The sequence below is a fragment of the Lolium rigidum genome, chromosome 6 (assembly GCF_022539505.1).
Source record: "Lolium rigidum isolate FL_2022 chromosome 6, APGP_CSIRO_Lrig_0.1, whole genome shotgun sequence".
NCBI lineage: Eukaryota > Viridiplantae > Streptophyta > Magnoliopsida > Poales > Poaceae > Lolium > Lolium rigidum.
This window is the reverse complement of record NC_061513.1, coordinates 100,845,593-100,861,862: the sequence shown is the minus strand read 5'-3', so window position 1 is coordinate 100,861,862 and position 16,270 is coordinate 100,845,593. Positions and strand designations below refer to the sequence as shown.

General features: G+C 45.9%; 1 protein-coding gene and 1 pseudogene across 1 annotated transcript; one reads left to right on the top strand and one right to left on the bottom strand.

Annotated features, from left to right (window-relative positions):
* Positions 1-5,936: 5,936 nt before the first annotated feature.
* LOC124663029 lies at positions 5,937-9,665 on the top strand (annotated as a pseudogene).
* Positions 9,666-9,803: 138 nt separating this feature from the next.
* On the bottom strand, positions 9,804-13,730 carry LOC124663028 (BAG family molecular chaperone regulator 4-like). Its single transcript, XM_047200790.1, has 4 exons — positions 13,571-13,730; positions 12,543-12,805; positions 12,305-12,451; positions 9,804-10,142 (listed from the first exon to the last, which is right to left on the bottom strand). The coding sequence occupies exons 1-4, from the start codon at positions 13,728-13,730 to the stop codon at positions 9,945-9,947; spliced, it is 768 nt and encodes a 255-aa protein (XP_047056746.1). The 3' UTR covers positions 9,804-9,944.
* Between the last annotated feature and the right edge of the window lie 2,540 nt (positions 13,731-16,270).

The following is a 16,270-nucleotide window of genomic DNA, read 5'->3' as shown; positions in this document are numbered from 1 at the left end:
AAGTTGCGTACATATCTGAGGAACATGCATGAAAATTGGCAGAATTTTTCGGGTTTCCTACAGAGAGACCTACTCAAATTCGTGACAGCTAGAAATCTGTTTCTGCGCAGAAATCCAAATCTAGTATCAACCTTCTATCAAAGACTTTACTTGGCACAACAATGCAATAAAATAAAGATAAGAAGAGGTTGCTACAGTAGTAACAACTTCCAATACACAACAAAATAGTAGCAAAAATAAAAACATGGGTTATCTCCCAAGAAGTGCTTTCTTTATAGCCATTAAGATGAGCTCAACAATTTTAATGATGCACTCGCAAGAAATAAGAGTTGAAGCAAAAGAGAGCATCAAAAGCAAATAAGAAACACTTTTAAGTCTAACCCACTTCCTATGAAAATGAATCTTGTAAATAAACAAGTCATGTAAGCATAACGCAACAAGCATAGAAAGGCAACACAAGCGCGACTTCAAGATTCTCAACATAAAGAGGGGAAACTTAATATTATTAAGATGCATATAACCATGTTTCCCTCTCTCATAATAACTTTCAGTAGCATCATGAACAAACTCAACAATATAACTATCACATAAAGCATTCTTATCATGAGTCTCATGCATAAAATAATTACTACTCCCAACATAAGCATAGTCATTCTTATTAATTGTAGTGGGAGAAAATTCAACAAAGTAGCTATCATTATTATTCTCATCACCATAATCATCAAATATAGGAGGCATAGTATAATCATAATAAACTTTATCCTCCATAGTAGGTGGCACCAAAATACCACTATCATTATAATCATCATAAATGGGAGGCAAAGTATCATCAAAGAAAATTTTCTCCTCCATGCTTGGGGGACTAAAAATATCATGCTCATCAAAACCAGCTTCCCCAAGCTTAGATTTTTCCATAGCATTAGCAATAATAGTGCTCAAAGAGTTCATGCTAATAACATTGCTACAACTATTTTGCAAACAAAGTTCCATGGGTTTTTTAATTCTCTCTTCAAACACATCATGTCCTAATTCAATATAAAGTTCATAAAGATCTCTAATTTTGTTGTTGTTTTCCATTAAGCCTAACTAGTGAAAATAAAAACAAGAAACAAAAAGATATAATTGCAGGATCTAAAGGAAATAACTTCGAGCACTCACGCACCGGCAACAGTGCTAGGAAATAGCTTAGTAGTCGGAGGATGTGAATACCTTTTACCTTACCTCCCCGAGCAACGGCGCCGGAAAATAGCTTGATGTCGACGCACGCTTCTATTCCTGTAGACAGTGTTGGGCCTCCAAGAGCGAGAGGTTTGTAGAACAGCAGCAAGTTTCCCTTAAGTGAATCACCCAAGGTTTATCGAACTCGGGGAGGTAGAGGTCAAAGATATCCCTCTCAAGCAACCACTGCAATTACGATACAAGAAGTCTTTTGGGTCCCCAACACACCTAATACACTTGTCAGATGTATAGGTGCACTAGTTCGGCGAAGAGATAGTGAAATACAAGTAATATGGATGATTGTAAGTAGTAATTGCAATCTGAAATAAAGATGGCAGCAAGCAAACATGTAACGGAACTTGTTGGAAACGGTGTTTCAATGCTTAGAAACAAGGCCTAGGGATCATACTTTCACTAGTGGACACTCTCAACAATGATCACATAACTGAATAAAGAAATGCTACTTTCTACACTCTCTTGTTGGATAACAAACACCATTCATTGTGTAGGGCTACAAAAGCACACCTCAAGCCGGAGTAAACAAGCTCCACAACATCCGGAGTTCATATTAAAGTAACCTCTAGAGTGCATAATAGACCATTGCAATTTAGACCGAGTACTAACATAGCATACACACTCGTCAACAATAGCTATGAAAGGGGGAATAGATCGCATCAATACTATCATAGTAATAGTTAACTTCATAATCTACAAGAGATTACAATCATAACCTACGCAAAGTACTACATGATGCACACACTGTCAACATTACATCATGGAGGAGGAATAGACTACTTTAATATCATCACTAGAGTAGCACATAGATTAATAGTGATACAAAGCTCATGATCACATAAAGATCACACCATGGGAGAGAGAGATGAACCACATAGTTACCGGTAGAGCCCTCAGCCTCGGGGGAGAACTACTCCCTCCTCATCATGGGAGACAGCGATGGCGATGAAGATGGCGGTGGTGTCGATGGAGATGACTCCGGGGGCAATTCCCCGTCCCGGCGGCGTGCCAGAACAGAGATTCTGTCCCCCGAATTGGAGTTTCGCGATGGCGGCGGCGTCCCTGGAGTCTTTCTGGAGTTTCGTCAATTGGTGTCGGGTTTTTAGGTCACGAGGGACTTCATAGGCGAAGAGGCGGAGTCGGAGGGGCCAGGGGGCCCCCTCCCCATAGGCTGGCGCGGCCAGGGGCCACCCGCGCCGTCTTATGGTGTGGGTCCCCTGCTGCCCTTCCTCGTCTCCCTTTCGGACTTCCGGAACCTTCCGTGAATTATAAGATCGTGGGCTTTTGTTTCGTCCAATTCCGAGAATATTGCCCGAACAGCCTTTCTGGAACCAAAAACAGCAGAAAACAGGAACTGGCACCTTGGCATCTTGTTAATAGGTTAGTTCCGGAAAATGCATAAAATCATTGTAAAGTGTGAGCAAAACATGTAGGTATTGTCATAAAACTAGCATGGAACATCAGAAATTATAGATACGTTGGAGACGTATCATTAGGTACATTACAATGTAATCTAGATTATTGACTCTAGTGCAAGTGGGAGACTGTTGGAGATATGCCCAAGAGGCAATAATAAAGTGGTTATTATATATCTTTATGTTTATGATAAATGTTTGCATATCATGCTATAATTGTATTAACCGAAACATTGATACATGTGTGTTATGTAAACAACAAGGAGTCCCTAGTAAGCCTCTTGTATAACTAGCTTGTTGGTTAATAGATGATCATAGTTTCATGATCATGAACATTGGATGTTATTAATAATAAGGTCATGTCATTAGATGAATGATGTAATGGACACACCCAATTAAGCGTAGCATAAGATCACGTCATTAAGTTCAATTTGCTATAAGCTTTCGATACATATTTACCTAGTCCTTCGACCATGAGATCATGTAAATCACTTATACTGGAAAGGTACTTTGATTACATCAAACGCCACTGCGTAAATGGGTGGTTATAAAGGTGGGATTAAGTATGAGTTGAGGCATATGGATCAAGAGTGGGATATTGTCCATCCCGATGACTGATAGATATACTCTGGGCCCTCTCGGTGGAATATCGTCTGATTAGCTTGCAAGCATGTGAATGGTTCACAAGAGATGATATGCCACGGTACGAGTAAAGAGTACTTGTTAGAGACGAGGTTGAACAAGGTATAGAGATACCGATGATCAAACCTCGGACAAGTAAAATATCACGTGACAAAGGGAATCGGTATCGTATGTAAATGGTTCAATCGATCACTAAGTTATCGTTGAATATGTGGGAGCCATTATAGATCTCCAGATCCCGCTATTGGTTATTGGTCGGAGAAGAGTCTCAACCATGTCTGCATAGTTCACGAACCGTAGGGTGACACACTTAAGGTTTGATGTCGTTTTAAGTAGATATGGAATATGGAATGGAGTTCAAAGTTTTGTTCGGAGTCTCGGATGGGATCCGGGACATCACGAGGAGGTCCGAATGAGTACGGAGAATAAGATTCATATATAGGAAGTCGTTTTCTAAGTTTGAAAATGATCCGGTGTATTTATGGAAGGTTCTAGAAGGTTCTAGAAAAGTCCGGAAGAAATCACCATGGAAGGTGGGACTCCACCAAGCTTGGCCGGCCAGCCATAGGGAGGAGGAGTCCCAGGTGGACTCCACCTAAGGGGTCGGCCACCCCGCCCAAAGGGAAAGGGGAGAGTCCCACCCCAAGTAGGATTCGTCCATATGGCAGTTTTGAATTGGGGTCTTATTCGAAGACTTTGGGCAAACCCTTGGGGGTTCCACCTATATAATGAGGGACAAGGGGAGGGGGACGGCCACACCAAACACACCTTGGCCGCACCCCTTAGAGGCACCAAGGCCGGCGCCCCCTCTCCCCAAACCCTAGCCGCCCCTCCTCCTCATACACCTCTAGTAGTGCTTAGCGAAGCCCTGCCGGAGTTCTCCACCACCACCGCCACCACGCCGTCGTGCTGTCGGGATTCCGAGGAGGATCTACTACTTCCGCTGCCCGCTGGAACAGGGAGAAGGACGTCGTCATCATCACTGAACGTGTGACCGAGTACGGAGGTGCTGCCTGACTGTGGCACCGTCAAGATCTTCTACGCGCTTTTGAAAGCGGCAAGTGATCATCTTCTGCAACAACGAGATCTAATCTCGTAGGCTTTGGAAATTTTCGAGGGTTAGTCTCATGATCTTATCGTTGCTACCATCTTCTAGATTGCATCTTGGCTTGTTATTCGTTCTTGCGGTAGGAAATTTTTTGTTTTCTATGCTACGAATCCCTTCAGCTGCCCCAACTAGCATGATTCGGCAATGACACGGCCTGTACTCCGCTTCAGCACTCGATCTTGAGGCGGTTTTTTGGCGACGAGAGTACCAGGAGATCAAGTTACTGCCCAAAAAGACAAAAAACTCGGAGGTGGATTTACAGGTATCGGGACACCCAGCCCAATCGGCATCGGAGTATGCAATGAGGTCACGGGTGGAGGAGCGGTGGAGCTGCAAACTGAAATGTGATGTACCCTTGACATAATGCAATATGCGTTTGACAATCTGAAAATGAGACTCCCTGGGATCATGCATAAACAAGCACATCTGCTGAGGGTCATAGGAAATATCTGGCCGAGTGCGTGTGAGGTATTGGAGAGCTCCAGCAAGGCTCCTATATTAGGGGAGACAAGTACATCTTGGAGGAGTAAAGGAAGAGAGGATATTTGGACAGACCCTACAACAAGTATAGGAAGTTTTGCCCCATTGCCAACAAGTATATGCCTTGAATTACTGCCTAAACTGGAGTGAAAGGAGGTCAAGTTACCCGTCTTACCAGTGACGTGTGGTGAGGCCCCCGATTCCATAATCCATTCAGGTTGCTGGGGTTGTTGTCCATTACTCAAGGCGGTGTGGATCATGGCGGCATGGTCGAAGGTGTATGGAGATGCAACTTGCTAGAGAGGGTACGATGGTGGAGTCTGGTAGGAGTACGGCGAGGAAGGCGGCGGTGTCTGCCCCAAGTACATCACGGGGTAGGCTTGGGAGTGTGGCCCGGGCCGGGAGCCGAGCACACTGACGACGTTGGGTGGCACCTAGGGAGGACGAACCGTGGGGAGTGCCGCGCCCGCACCGGCCTTGTTGTCGTCCGTTCGGGCCACCATCGTGCACGGAGCCGGGGATGGGGTTCTTCCCGCGGTAGTTCGGGCTGACGCCGGGTGGGCGAGGGGTGCCGCCGCGGTGACCACCGCGATCGCCGTGGTGGACAACAAGGGCCTGGGCGCTGTTGCCGCCCTCGTTGTTTTCCTCCGCCAGCTGCAGACGCGAGCACACATCCGCGAAGGACGGGAGTGCCCCTTTGAGGATCTCTGCCTGAAACTTGTACCGTTCGCCGAGCCCATCCACGAACTGTGTGGCGAGGTCCTGGTCGTCGATGGGGCACCCCGATGGCATCCAGATCATCGGCGAGCGATTGGAGCTTGCTGGCATACGCCGCGATGGACATGTCGCCGCGCACCGTGTTGCTGAACGCCTTGCGGAGATAGAGGTACCGGGTGGTCGAGTGGTCGAGGAAGAACCGGTGCAGATGGGTCCAGGTGGTGCACACCAGGCCGTCAGTCCTGCAGACGAGGCGGTGAAGGTCGTCAGTCAAGGTTGCCTTGAACCAAAGACTGATGTGGATATTGACGGCACGTCAGCGGAGCGGCGCCCTCGGTGACATGGTCCATGACCTGGTACATGGTGAAGAGGAACTTCAAGATCTGATGCCAGTTGGAGAAGTTTTGCCCGGAGGAATTGACTTGAAACTTGACGTAATTGTGGATTTGGACACCGAGAATCGGGTGGGAATAGGGAGAGGTTGGGATTTGGGATGGGAAAACGAGGATAGGTTGAGTGGTGGCAGGGATGACCGGGAGGTGAGCGGCGAAGCCGCCGAAGGAGAGGTGGTCCGTGTGAGAGTGAGTTGGTGGAGCACGGGGCATGGGAGGCCTGAGTTGAGTGGGTGTGTGGGGATCAGTGTCAAGGGAGGGGAGGGAAGAGCTGTTGGTGGCCGGGACGGTGGCCGTCGCTGAGGGAGACAGGTTTCGGCCATGTGAGGACAGAGGGAGGGAGCGCTAGGCTCTGATACCAAACTGAATAATAGAACTGAACTGACGGTATTGCATTACGGAGAGGCAGTACACATATCTGTTACATGAGGCGAATGAAGTGCATGAGATCCTATCTACCAGGGAGTACAATGGTTGCAAGTAGAAAGTGACAACATAACGTGTGTTCAACAGTTTTAATGTCTTGTGCTTTCTCTACTCTGTTCTCGCCAGACATTGCTGTTGTTGAGCATAGTTTGTCTTTGCTTCAGCAATCATGGTAGAGTACAGCTATTCCCATTTCCTCGGGTCTGATTTGTGTCTAACCACACAAGCATGCACACCTGACACGTGCTCTAAGTTTACTATGAGCAGAACCAGTATTCCGAGCGTGAATCGGCATCTTCTGAGAATCACAGTCTCAATCTGAGAGCAAGGTGGCGCTGGCTGTTCTGCAAGGAACTGATAACAAGAGACCATGAAGGCGTTAAGCAAGTTTTAACTTGCAGGTACGAAATGAGTTGCCTACCATCTTTTCCCGGCAATGCCATGCAAGTTGGGAAAGGCGAACAACTGCACTTTTGGTCAGTTAAATCGATCAGTGGCCGTGGTGTGGAGGAAATTCACTCCTTCTATCAAGTCTTTGGGTAGCCACAAATTGAAGCGTGATCTTAGCATCTTTCACATCGATGACAACCTCTGCAGCTAGGAAAAGTCTCCCCAAAATAGTAGTGGGAGTTGTAACAAGTTGATGTCGGCATGACATATGAGATGTGGCAACAAATTGTTTCACTGTGCAAGCTTGAAAATGTAATGAACTAGCTAAGTAATAACCATGATTTGCTGACATATTGTAATAAGAAACAACCACATTAAGTCATTAGGGCCAGGCTCCGTACTCTTATGTATGCATCGATGCGTAAGCGCCCATACATAAACACCCCATTGTGGGTGCTCTTAGCTAAGTGGGCCTGGCTGATTGGACCGTGATTAAGATCAGTTAAATCATGATCGAAACATTTTGATGTATGTTCCATAATCCTTTTTATTAGATATTTATGCATTTTTCTATTACACTTAGCAAAATTAAACATTTTTTCTTATTTTCTTACAAATTATTCGGTCAACATATATGTACTGGCCTTGATATTTGAATATAACATTTTTTTATTTCGTTATAACTTATTCTATCAATATACTATTAAGACTAATATATGTCCCCATTACACTTAACAAAATTAATTACATTTTTTACTTATTTATAACTCGTTTTGCATATGTGGGGACATGCATAGTCTATATCTTGTTTACACTTAGCAAAATTAACCACATTACCTATTATTAACTGATCATTTTATCGAACCATACTATTGTAACTCGTATATCTTTAGTACAAGAAAAATTAACAAGGTTACACTATCGTTGAATATGAATGTGATATGTTATTACTATAAAATTTATTGTTTAGCACTCCAAATACGCTTGCTCGATTTGAACCACATTTTGCAATGACAGTCATTTAGTCATCTCATTTATATCGAAGCATTGCTCTCTAATAACCCTTTGTTTAGTCAATCTTATTGGAACTAACAAAAACATAAAGGTGGGAATCATATTCCTCCATGGATTGGTTTATGCCACTTAGATTTATAGTTTATATATAATATGTGTTAGCATCAATTCAGTATTTTTAAATATCTTGCTAGAGAGGGACTTGCTATGTATATATACTCTAACAAATATCTTGATAGAAGTTTCTAGTGTATGTAATTTTCTAGCGTGGGTGTAAGTAAATAGCTAATTAAAGACATGTCTACAATTATTTTCTCCAATATTTGACATTTCTTGTTTGACTTTTTTTTTATCATGAACTAATTGTCCTCTTTGTTGCATTTTTCTCGCAAAAAATATCTTTCATGTTCCATCGATACACGCAAATTCTCGGTGTTGCAATAGTCCAATAGATAGCCTACAACCTGAGGGCTCCTTTGATTCATAGGATTGATATAGGAATTATGTAGGAATTGAATCCTATAGGAAAATTTCCTATACAAGTCATTTGATTCATAGGAACATATCCTATAGGAATTATTCCTATAGGAATCTTGTAGTACAAATCCTATAGGAAAAAAGCATTAGCTCATACCTCATGGAAAAATTCTTTTGCTACAATCAAAGACATACCATATTCCTATAGAATTCAACTTAGCATGACATTCCAATCCTACATCTTTTCTATTCCTACACTCTTCATATTCATATGAATCAAAGGAGCCCTGAGTATGTACATCGAAAAAAGAACAGTAGGTTTCACTGTTTGAGTAAGGCGGCAAAACTTGCACTGGGGATTGGTAAAATAATTTGTGGTTGAGGTTACTGTCTGGTGGAGGGGCAACATGTCTGCACCCCGTGCTCAATCAAGTTTTTTAAAAACTGAAAAATTATCGACTCAGGAGTTTGATTAAACCATTCCCCTAGGACATGAATTTTCTTATGTTATAGCAGTAAGTAATCTTTTATCTTCCATTACTGTTACAGGCAGCGTGTGAAGAGCTGAGGGGTAGCAGATTGTTCCACAAGATCTTGGATGCCGTCTTGAAGACCGGTAACCGGATGAACACCGGCACAAACCGCGGGAATGCGCACGCCTTCAAGCTTGACGCAAACTCCTCAAGTTGGTCGATGTAAAGGGCGCAGATGGCAAGACGACCCTCCTGCACTTCGTCATCGAAGAGATCACCAAGTCTGAAGGTGCCAACATTGTGGCCACTGGCCAAACGGGCAGCCAAGGGAGCGTCATTGCTGATGATTTCCAGTGCAAGAAGGTCGGACTCAAAATCGTGGCTAGCCTTGGCGGTGAGCTCAACAATGTCAAGAAGGCAACTGGAATGGATTCTGACTCGCTAGCCAGCTACGTCTCGAAACTCTCAGCTGGTGTAAGCAAGATCAGTGAGGTCGTGCAGCTGAACCAACAGCTCGGTTCGGACGATAGCTGCAATAGGTTCCGCGCTTCCATCGGCGAATTCCTGCAGAAGACTGAAGCCGAGATTACCGCGGTGCAGTATCAAGAGGGCCTTGCCCTTTCCCTCGTCAGGGAGACAACCGAGTTCTTCCATGGCAACTCTGCGAAGGAGGAAGGCCACCCATGGCAACTCTGCGAAGGAGGAAGGCCACCCTCTGAGGATCTTCATGGTGGTCCGTGACTTCCTTGCTGTTCTTGATCGCGTCTGCAAGGACGTTAGCAGGCTGAATGAACAAACCGCGAAAGTGGGCTTCAGCTCTTCGCGGCACATGGAGAATGCTGCTAGGTTTAACGCGGCGCAGTCCAGTAGCTCCAAGAATGAGAGTTCGTCCTCGTAGGCCAACTAAAAGAATAAAATAATTTCATTGAAGTAAGAAGTCCCCCAGATGTGCCACACTTCTTACTTCAATTAGTCCCCGTGTTCTTCCAATGGACCTTGTAATTGTTGAGAGGGTTTGCCCAGGGTACCACACGCATTGGCAAGAGCAGAGTGCATAACAATTTTGCAGGGTAATTCACCAGTGGGTATTGGAGTAGTAAACTGGCACCAAACTTCATACATGTACACATCTGCTTTCGTCACAAGTTACATGATACATTGAGAAAGCATTCTGATGCTAATCAAACTGCTCCCAGTCAGTGTCGTTTTGCGTCGACGAAAACCGTGCAGGGGGCGCATTCAAGCTGCCCATGCCGTTGTCGAAGGTCTCCCACTCGGTTGACACCGAAGCAGACTTGTCCTGATCGCTGAAAGGGTTGGCATTCCTTGCCTTCAGCTTGTCCAAGACCTCGACAAGATTCTGAATTCGGCGGACCTGCAAATTTAAACACAGCATTGTATGAGTTACCATTTATGTTGTACACAAGGAACTCTAGTGACATTATTATTACTATTATATCATAAATTGGCATGCCAAGAACTTTATCGACAGTGATCAACCCCATAGTGAAACGATCATACCAGAGGTCATCCAATTATATATCAAACTGAGAAAATAAGGACTATGCTAAGCTAGAATTACTATTGGGTTTCATATCCATAGGAATGGCTGCTTTTTATGTTGGCTCGCCAAGCCTATCACAACTATCCTCCTTTACCAGGGCTTGGGATCTGCTATTCCTGAAAGGCATAGGCAGAGTTCTGCTAAGCTAAGAGTAAGAATTATGTTGACCTAGTAAACAACACTATTCATCTTCCAGTATAGTACCTCACTGTATATAATCTCCTCAATGCAATCGTTTATCTGAATTACGTAAGTTGCATCTGCAGATTATTTTGCCTATCTTATTAATCTATAAGTTAAATTTAAATAAGGAGGAAACTGCAAATATTTTATAGTTCAAAAACTCAACACAAACCAAGAAAATGAATCTGAGGGTTTATTCACCATGACTACTACCTCCAGTCATATTTAATCGACGCGGAGCTACTTGAGGGCAAAACCAGGCTATGGCCCGCCCAGACTAAAAAGGGAGAAAAATTTATAGGTATGCATCTGTGCTAAAAGCCCACTAACCAGCCCAGTCGATACAAGGGAAGCTGAAATTGGTCTCGATGCTTACTCGCCTCGTAGCTTCTGCTCTGCTTCTACTCGGAAACATCCACAATGGTAGTCTAGAGCTGCTGAGGTGCTGCCGACCGGCCACCGGTGACTGTGCAACTGAGAGCCAGGTTGACGGAGCGACTCGATCCGGCGACTTTCCAGCAGGGCGCCCAGACGGCCAGGTCTCAGACACACCAAACCCCCAAGCAGCCAATCCCTAGGCTGCTAGGCAACAGACACAGGCCGGCATCAGGCCAGACAGCGCTCCGGCAACAGCAGGCACAGGCTCCTCCCCCTCTTTTCCAATTTTACTCACTGCTGCTGCTCGACTTCCTCTGAGGCAAAACACACAGCAATTGGGACAGACAGGTAATTCAGTTCCCCAATTCACTTATGCCTTATGCCTTATAATGGTCAAGCTGATTTGTAGTATAACTCCATGCCTTATGCCTTATGGTCAAGCTGAACCGTGGTTTGCTCTTTTGTTTTGGAGTATCTCATGTGTGTATGCACATTATCCTGTATGCATGATCTGCTGAACCGAAGGTCACTAGTATATTGACTAATCCCTGTTTCTTACTGCAGTATATATGGTTTAGAATTGCAATTTTGTGTGCTTTGTTTTTGCTTGGCCCGCCCAACATTTTATTTGTAGCTCCGCCACTAAGTGTATGTACTATACGCTAGCTTTGTGTTACCTCTGCGTCAATCTTTTGCGAGCGGAGGGAGTACATGAGGCCAAAATTTGGAAAGATACAGCCAGGTCAACATAGGACTTTGCATGTTTGAGCCCCTCTTCAGTGAGAAGTCACCAAATAAGCATAAATAGGTGGCAATTCTATAAACCCGAGACTGAACAAACTGCCTTACTCTAGCAGCAAACCAGATAGATAGACGAAAGTTCATTGCCCATAACCCACAAAATAATTCTTGGAATTAGATAGAGTGTCTATAAGCTTCAGTGACAAGTAGAAGATGGATTAAAGATAGCAGACAAGCTACTGAGATGCAAGCTTCGAATGGCAGGTGTACCACATGTATCTCATGAAGGTTGTGAAACAGATGTCCTATAATTATCAGTGACAGATTGGATCAATACAGATACCAGTGTGTTTGGTAAGAGGACAAACTCATGATAGATATGTTATAACTGTACAAAGAATCAGGAAGTGATTGGTACTGCACACTTAGCATCTGTTGTATATCAGTCTCATACATGACTTATGTAACTGCGTTCTCCATTAAAAAATTACAGGAAAGGATGTTTTGAGCAAGAAAATACCAACAAATTGACAGAAATAATCTATCTTGTCTTGCATGTTGCATCACAGATGTTTCAGTTCCTATATGTGTTTAATCAAGCATGCATTTGCCACAACTCACGATTAATCAGGTTAAAAAAACAGTAATTGAGTGTTCAGTGAACGCTGTACCTCGGCCTTCCTCTGTGCCCTAGCCTCTCCCTCAGCCTCTATGCCATCAAGTTTCAGCAGCTGCACCATAAGCAGCTCCGTCAAGACAACAAATTCTTTGTCCACCACCTTTGTCCCTGCAAGCACGCTCTTCTCCAAATCACACACCTGTTACAAAACAAAGCCAAGTCAGCACTTCTGTATAAGAAGCAGAAAAAAATGTTGTACAAAGCAGATATCACAAGTATTGTTCCTTCACCTTAGCAGAAAGCTTGTCAACTTCAGATCTGACACGCACAACAGCCTCGCAGGCCCTCATCATGCTCTCATCCATCATCACAGGCTCAGCCTTCTGCTCCACATTGGCTGGGAACTGATTCTCCAGCAGAAGCACTTTGGCTCCATCCTTGGCCCCTGACGCGTGCAGGAGCTCGTCGTCACGCTTCTCCTTCCCGCGGAAGATGAGCCTCTGCCTCTCGGGCTCCAAGCCGGTGACCGGGACAAGGACCCTCTTCAGTTCAACTTCATACAAAGTTGAAATCAGTTTCAACGACCTAGTATCACTGCAATTAAGGTGAAAGTAGATTTTGGGGTGTTGCTCGAACAGCTTGATCGGAAGTTTCTTTCCACAGTTAAGTTCCATACAGATTCATCGTTAAATTTGAGTTTCCCCAGGATAGGTTAGAACAGACGCTCACAGCACAACTTTCGGATCTCGGTAAGAGTCCTACTGATCACAATAACTGAACAGTAGTTTGCTGATGCAACAGGACCGCAGTAACTGATTGTGGGGCCTAATGTTGAAGGAATGAGACTAATTACTGGGTTTTTAGTAAGGTAGAACATGACATGTACCAATGTACTCTACTAGCCACAGTCCAACACGGTAAGGTTAGTAGCAGTTGCATAGCAAAGTCCGTGATACGTGCTCGAGTTGTCTGCTATAGAATGACATATGCAGGGATTTCTGTTATTAATATAGGCCACCACAACAATTATGCAATTTCATGGAAGTAGTGCTACACCGAATTGCCAGTTGACTGGTCAACGATCCAAGCTCAGCGAAAGTGAACAACAGGAACCGTAATTGGGAACACGGCGGTTTCGTCACGCACTCGCTGGGCGAGCAAGCAAATCTATAACCCGAACTGATCAGGAGACCTCTGCCCCCCAACGTACAATCCCATCACGAACGAGTTCACAAAGACGACGACGAGGGCACAGAACTAGTAATAATCACCAAACGCGAAGCGCATCGATAGGCGGATCGAGGAAAGCGAACGTTACCGAAGGTGGCGTGCGCCGGCACGATGACCTCGCGGAGCGTGGGGCCATGGGAGACCCTGAGCCTGACGGTGGGCCCGTCCTGGGCGTCCCTGCGCTGCTGCACGAGCATCCCGCCCGGCCGGACCTCCCACTCGCCCTCGCCCGATCTGCCGCCGCCCATCGCCGCCTCTTTATGGCCTCTCGGCCGCGACCCACCGATTCGGTTGCGTCGGGAAAAGGCGAAAGCGACGCGCGGACGGGCGGATGAGGAGGGTTGGTGGCGCGTGGCTTTTGCGGAGGGTGGGACGGCGGCTTCGGCTTGGCGGGTGGCTGGTTCCTTCCCTCCCGGAGACGCAAGGGGAGGAGACGGCGGCGGATGGGGCGGTGGGGGAAGAGGAGTTGTGGTGGAGACGACGGACGAGGCTTGTGTGCTTCGCAAGTACAGCGTTGGATTCTCCGGGAGGGAGGCGCAGGCAGGGCGGTGGGGGAAACTACTGGCTCCGGCTGGGTTTGGTTGGGGATTGGCTGAATGTCGCGTGGGGTCAGAGGGTTTGTGGTCACTCGTTTGGACTTGGGCCGGCTGGGCCCTCGGCCGGCCTCGTGCCATGTTCGTGAAATGGTTGACCACGTGGATGTGGATCTGCCTAGCAGCCAGTCGAACTCTCTATATGTCGTGAAGGGTTTGTTTTTCGATAAAGAAGTGTATATTAATATTATGGATGCACATAGTAAAAAAACAAAGAAGAATTACCAAAAAGAAAAAAAAACCGCTACATTAATCTTTTAAACAAGAGCACCAACACCACCATGACAGCACCAGAAGTTCAGCTTCTTCAAAAGCAACGCCTCCAAGAAGGTAACAATGCACCAGTACCTGTCGTCGCCCGATCATAGATTTTAGGTTTTCACCCTGAAGAAAATCCTCACTCTTAAAACAATATCTTCGACAAGGACATTGTCAGACACAACCAATTAAGATCAGACCTTGGATTTTCACCCTGAAAGGTAAGATTTTGAACTTCTCATGTGCAGTCGCCACCACTCGCATGCCGCTGCTCCAAAGACATCGATCACGAAGCCAATTTCTCCTCACCACCTATACTCGAGTCACCATTGCAAGACCACAGATCTCGACTTTCATGTCATTTTCCGCCAGTACCACGGAATGAAAACATACTTCATGATAATTACCGCCAGCAGAGCTTCGAAACGCTCCCTCTGTAACCAAACAGTCAGAGTAAAAACATGGGTTCGCACAACCGAATTTCACTCGATCCAGCAATCTCCAGGCATGAATCGCCAATGGAGTTCGCCGACGGCACCTTCCGGAACACGACACTCCAGCCAGATCAACAGGAACTCACAACAGGCAGATCTTCATCTTGGCGTGATTTGGAACCCTAGGACAACCGCCATTATTTGGCTAAGCCAGCAGCCCCCTCACCGCCGGCCGGCTTCCGGCTAATAGATGGAACGGGTCGACCCGTGCTGACCCAGATCGGGATCCAGGTCGTCCCTAGATCGAGCGCGCGAGCGTGGTACCGAGAGGCAGGACTGCACGCGAGCGCCGCCGGCCCACCACCGTGTGTGCCCATCACTGTCTCCTCCACGCCTCCCTGCCCCGCGCCAGCGCGCGCCGCCCACCGGCCAGCGCCGCCGTCCCGCCGCCTCGATTCCACCCGCGCCGCCCCGATGTCAAGCCCCCCACGCGGAGGAAGCCTGACGGGCCGCGCCATCCCTGCCCGCTGCCCTTCGACAGCAAGGCGTGGCCGCCACCGCCGGCATCGGCGGCGGCAGCGGCCGGTGTGGGGGATCGGGATCAGGTGCTCTTGGGGTGGTTGGTGGCCTCCGGAGCCGCCCTCGCGTGAGCGGCCCGGGAGGGTTACCAAGAGGGACTCATATGCACGCCTCTTGAAGGGTTTGTATCCGAGCGCGATCTTTAAAAAATAGTAGCCTGAGAGCAACTCAAGCATATTAATGCAATTCATAATGGTTATACGTGCAGACCTTAAAAGTTCTCTATGTTTTGTTTCTATTGTCTACTGCTAAGACAGATCCTCTAAAATTGCAGCTCATAGGCATATTAACGTCATTTTATTTATCTCTAGTTTTGAAGAAACATAACTCAATATTCAAATTTCTACCAAAGAAAATTCCGCATCATTTTAAACCCATACTTTTAAATAATATGAATAAACATCATGAAACACGGAAGATCGGACAAGCAATGGATGACTAGGGTGGATGAAGACTCGTTGATGTGGGAATGCCCGACTATGGGCCGATCCAACTCGCAGGGAGAAGAGGAAAGGCGTACCGTGGCCATGAGTACAATTAGTGTGGGTGCTGGGGGGTGTGCTAGAAAGTTTCAAATGGTGAGCAGGCATTTTTTTGATTGATAAGGTTGATGCTCAAAGACTCTAATTTCAGTAAAAAAAACATATTTTTTGACAACTTCGAGAGAAGAGTAGGGAGGTTTAGGGGTTTAGGGCTGCACCGAACATGTTCTTCTCCTCGGTGTTCATCCATGCTCACTTCCCTCGCTTCACTAGGTGGTCCAAAGTCATTTCTATTATTTTGTTACTTTTTTTTTGTTTCCTTGTACCGCTGTTGAGGATTATCAATAGAGCAATGAACTTTAAAAAAATAACCGATAGAGAACGATACTATTTCATGCACATACTCGTACAACCCAAATTAATTGGCGCGTGTATATTACTA

Excerpts from the sequence above, each read along its gene's own strand:
- LOC124663028 (XM_047200790.1), bottom strand. The coding sequence starts at position 13,730 with ATGGGCGGCGGCAGATCGGGCGAGGGCGAGTGGGAGGTCCGGCCGGGC. Across the intron at positions 12,806-13,570 it reads GCCGGCGCACGCCACCTTCG|TTGAACTGAAGAGGGTCCTT; the intron begins GTAACGTTCGCT and ends CTTTGTATGAAG. Across the intron at positions 12,452-12,542 it reads TTGACAAGCTTTCTGCTAAG|GTGTGTGATTTGGAGAAGAG; the intron begins GTGAAGGAACAA and ends GTTTTGTAACAG.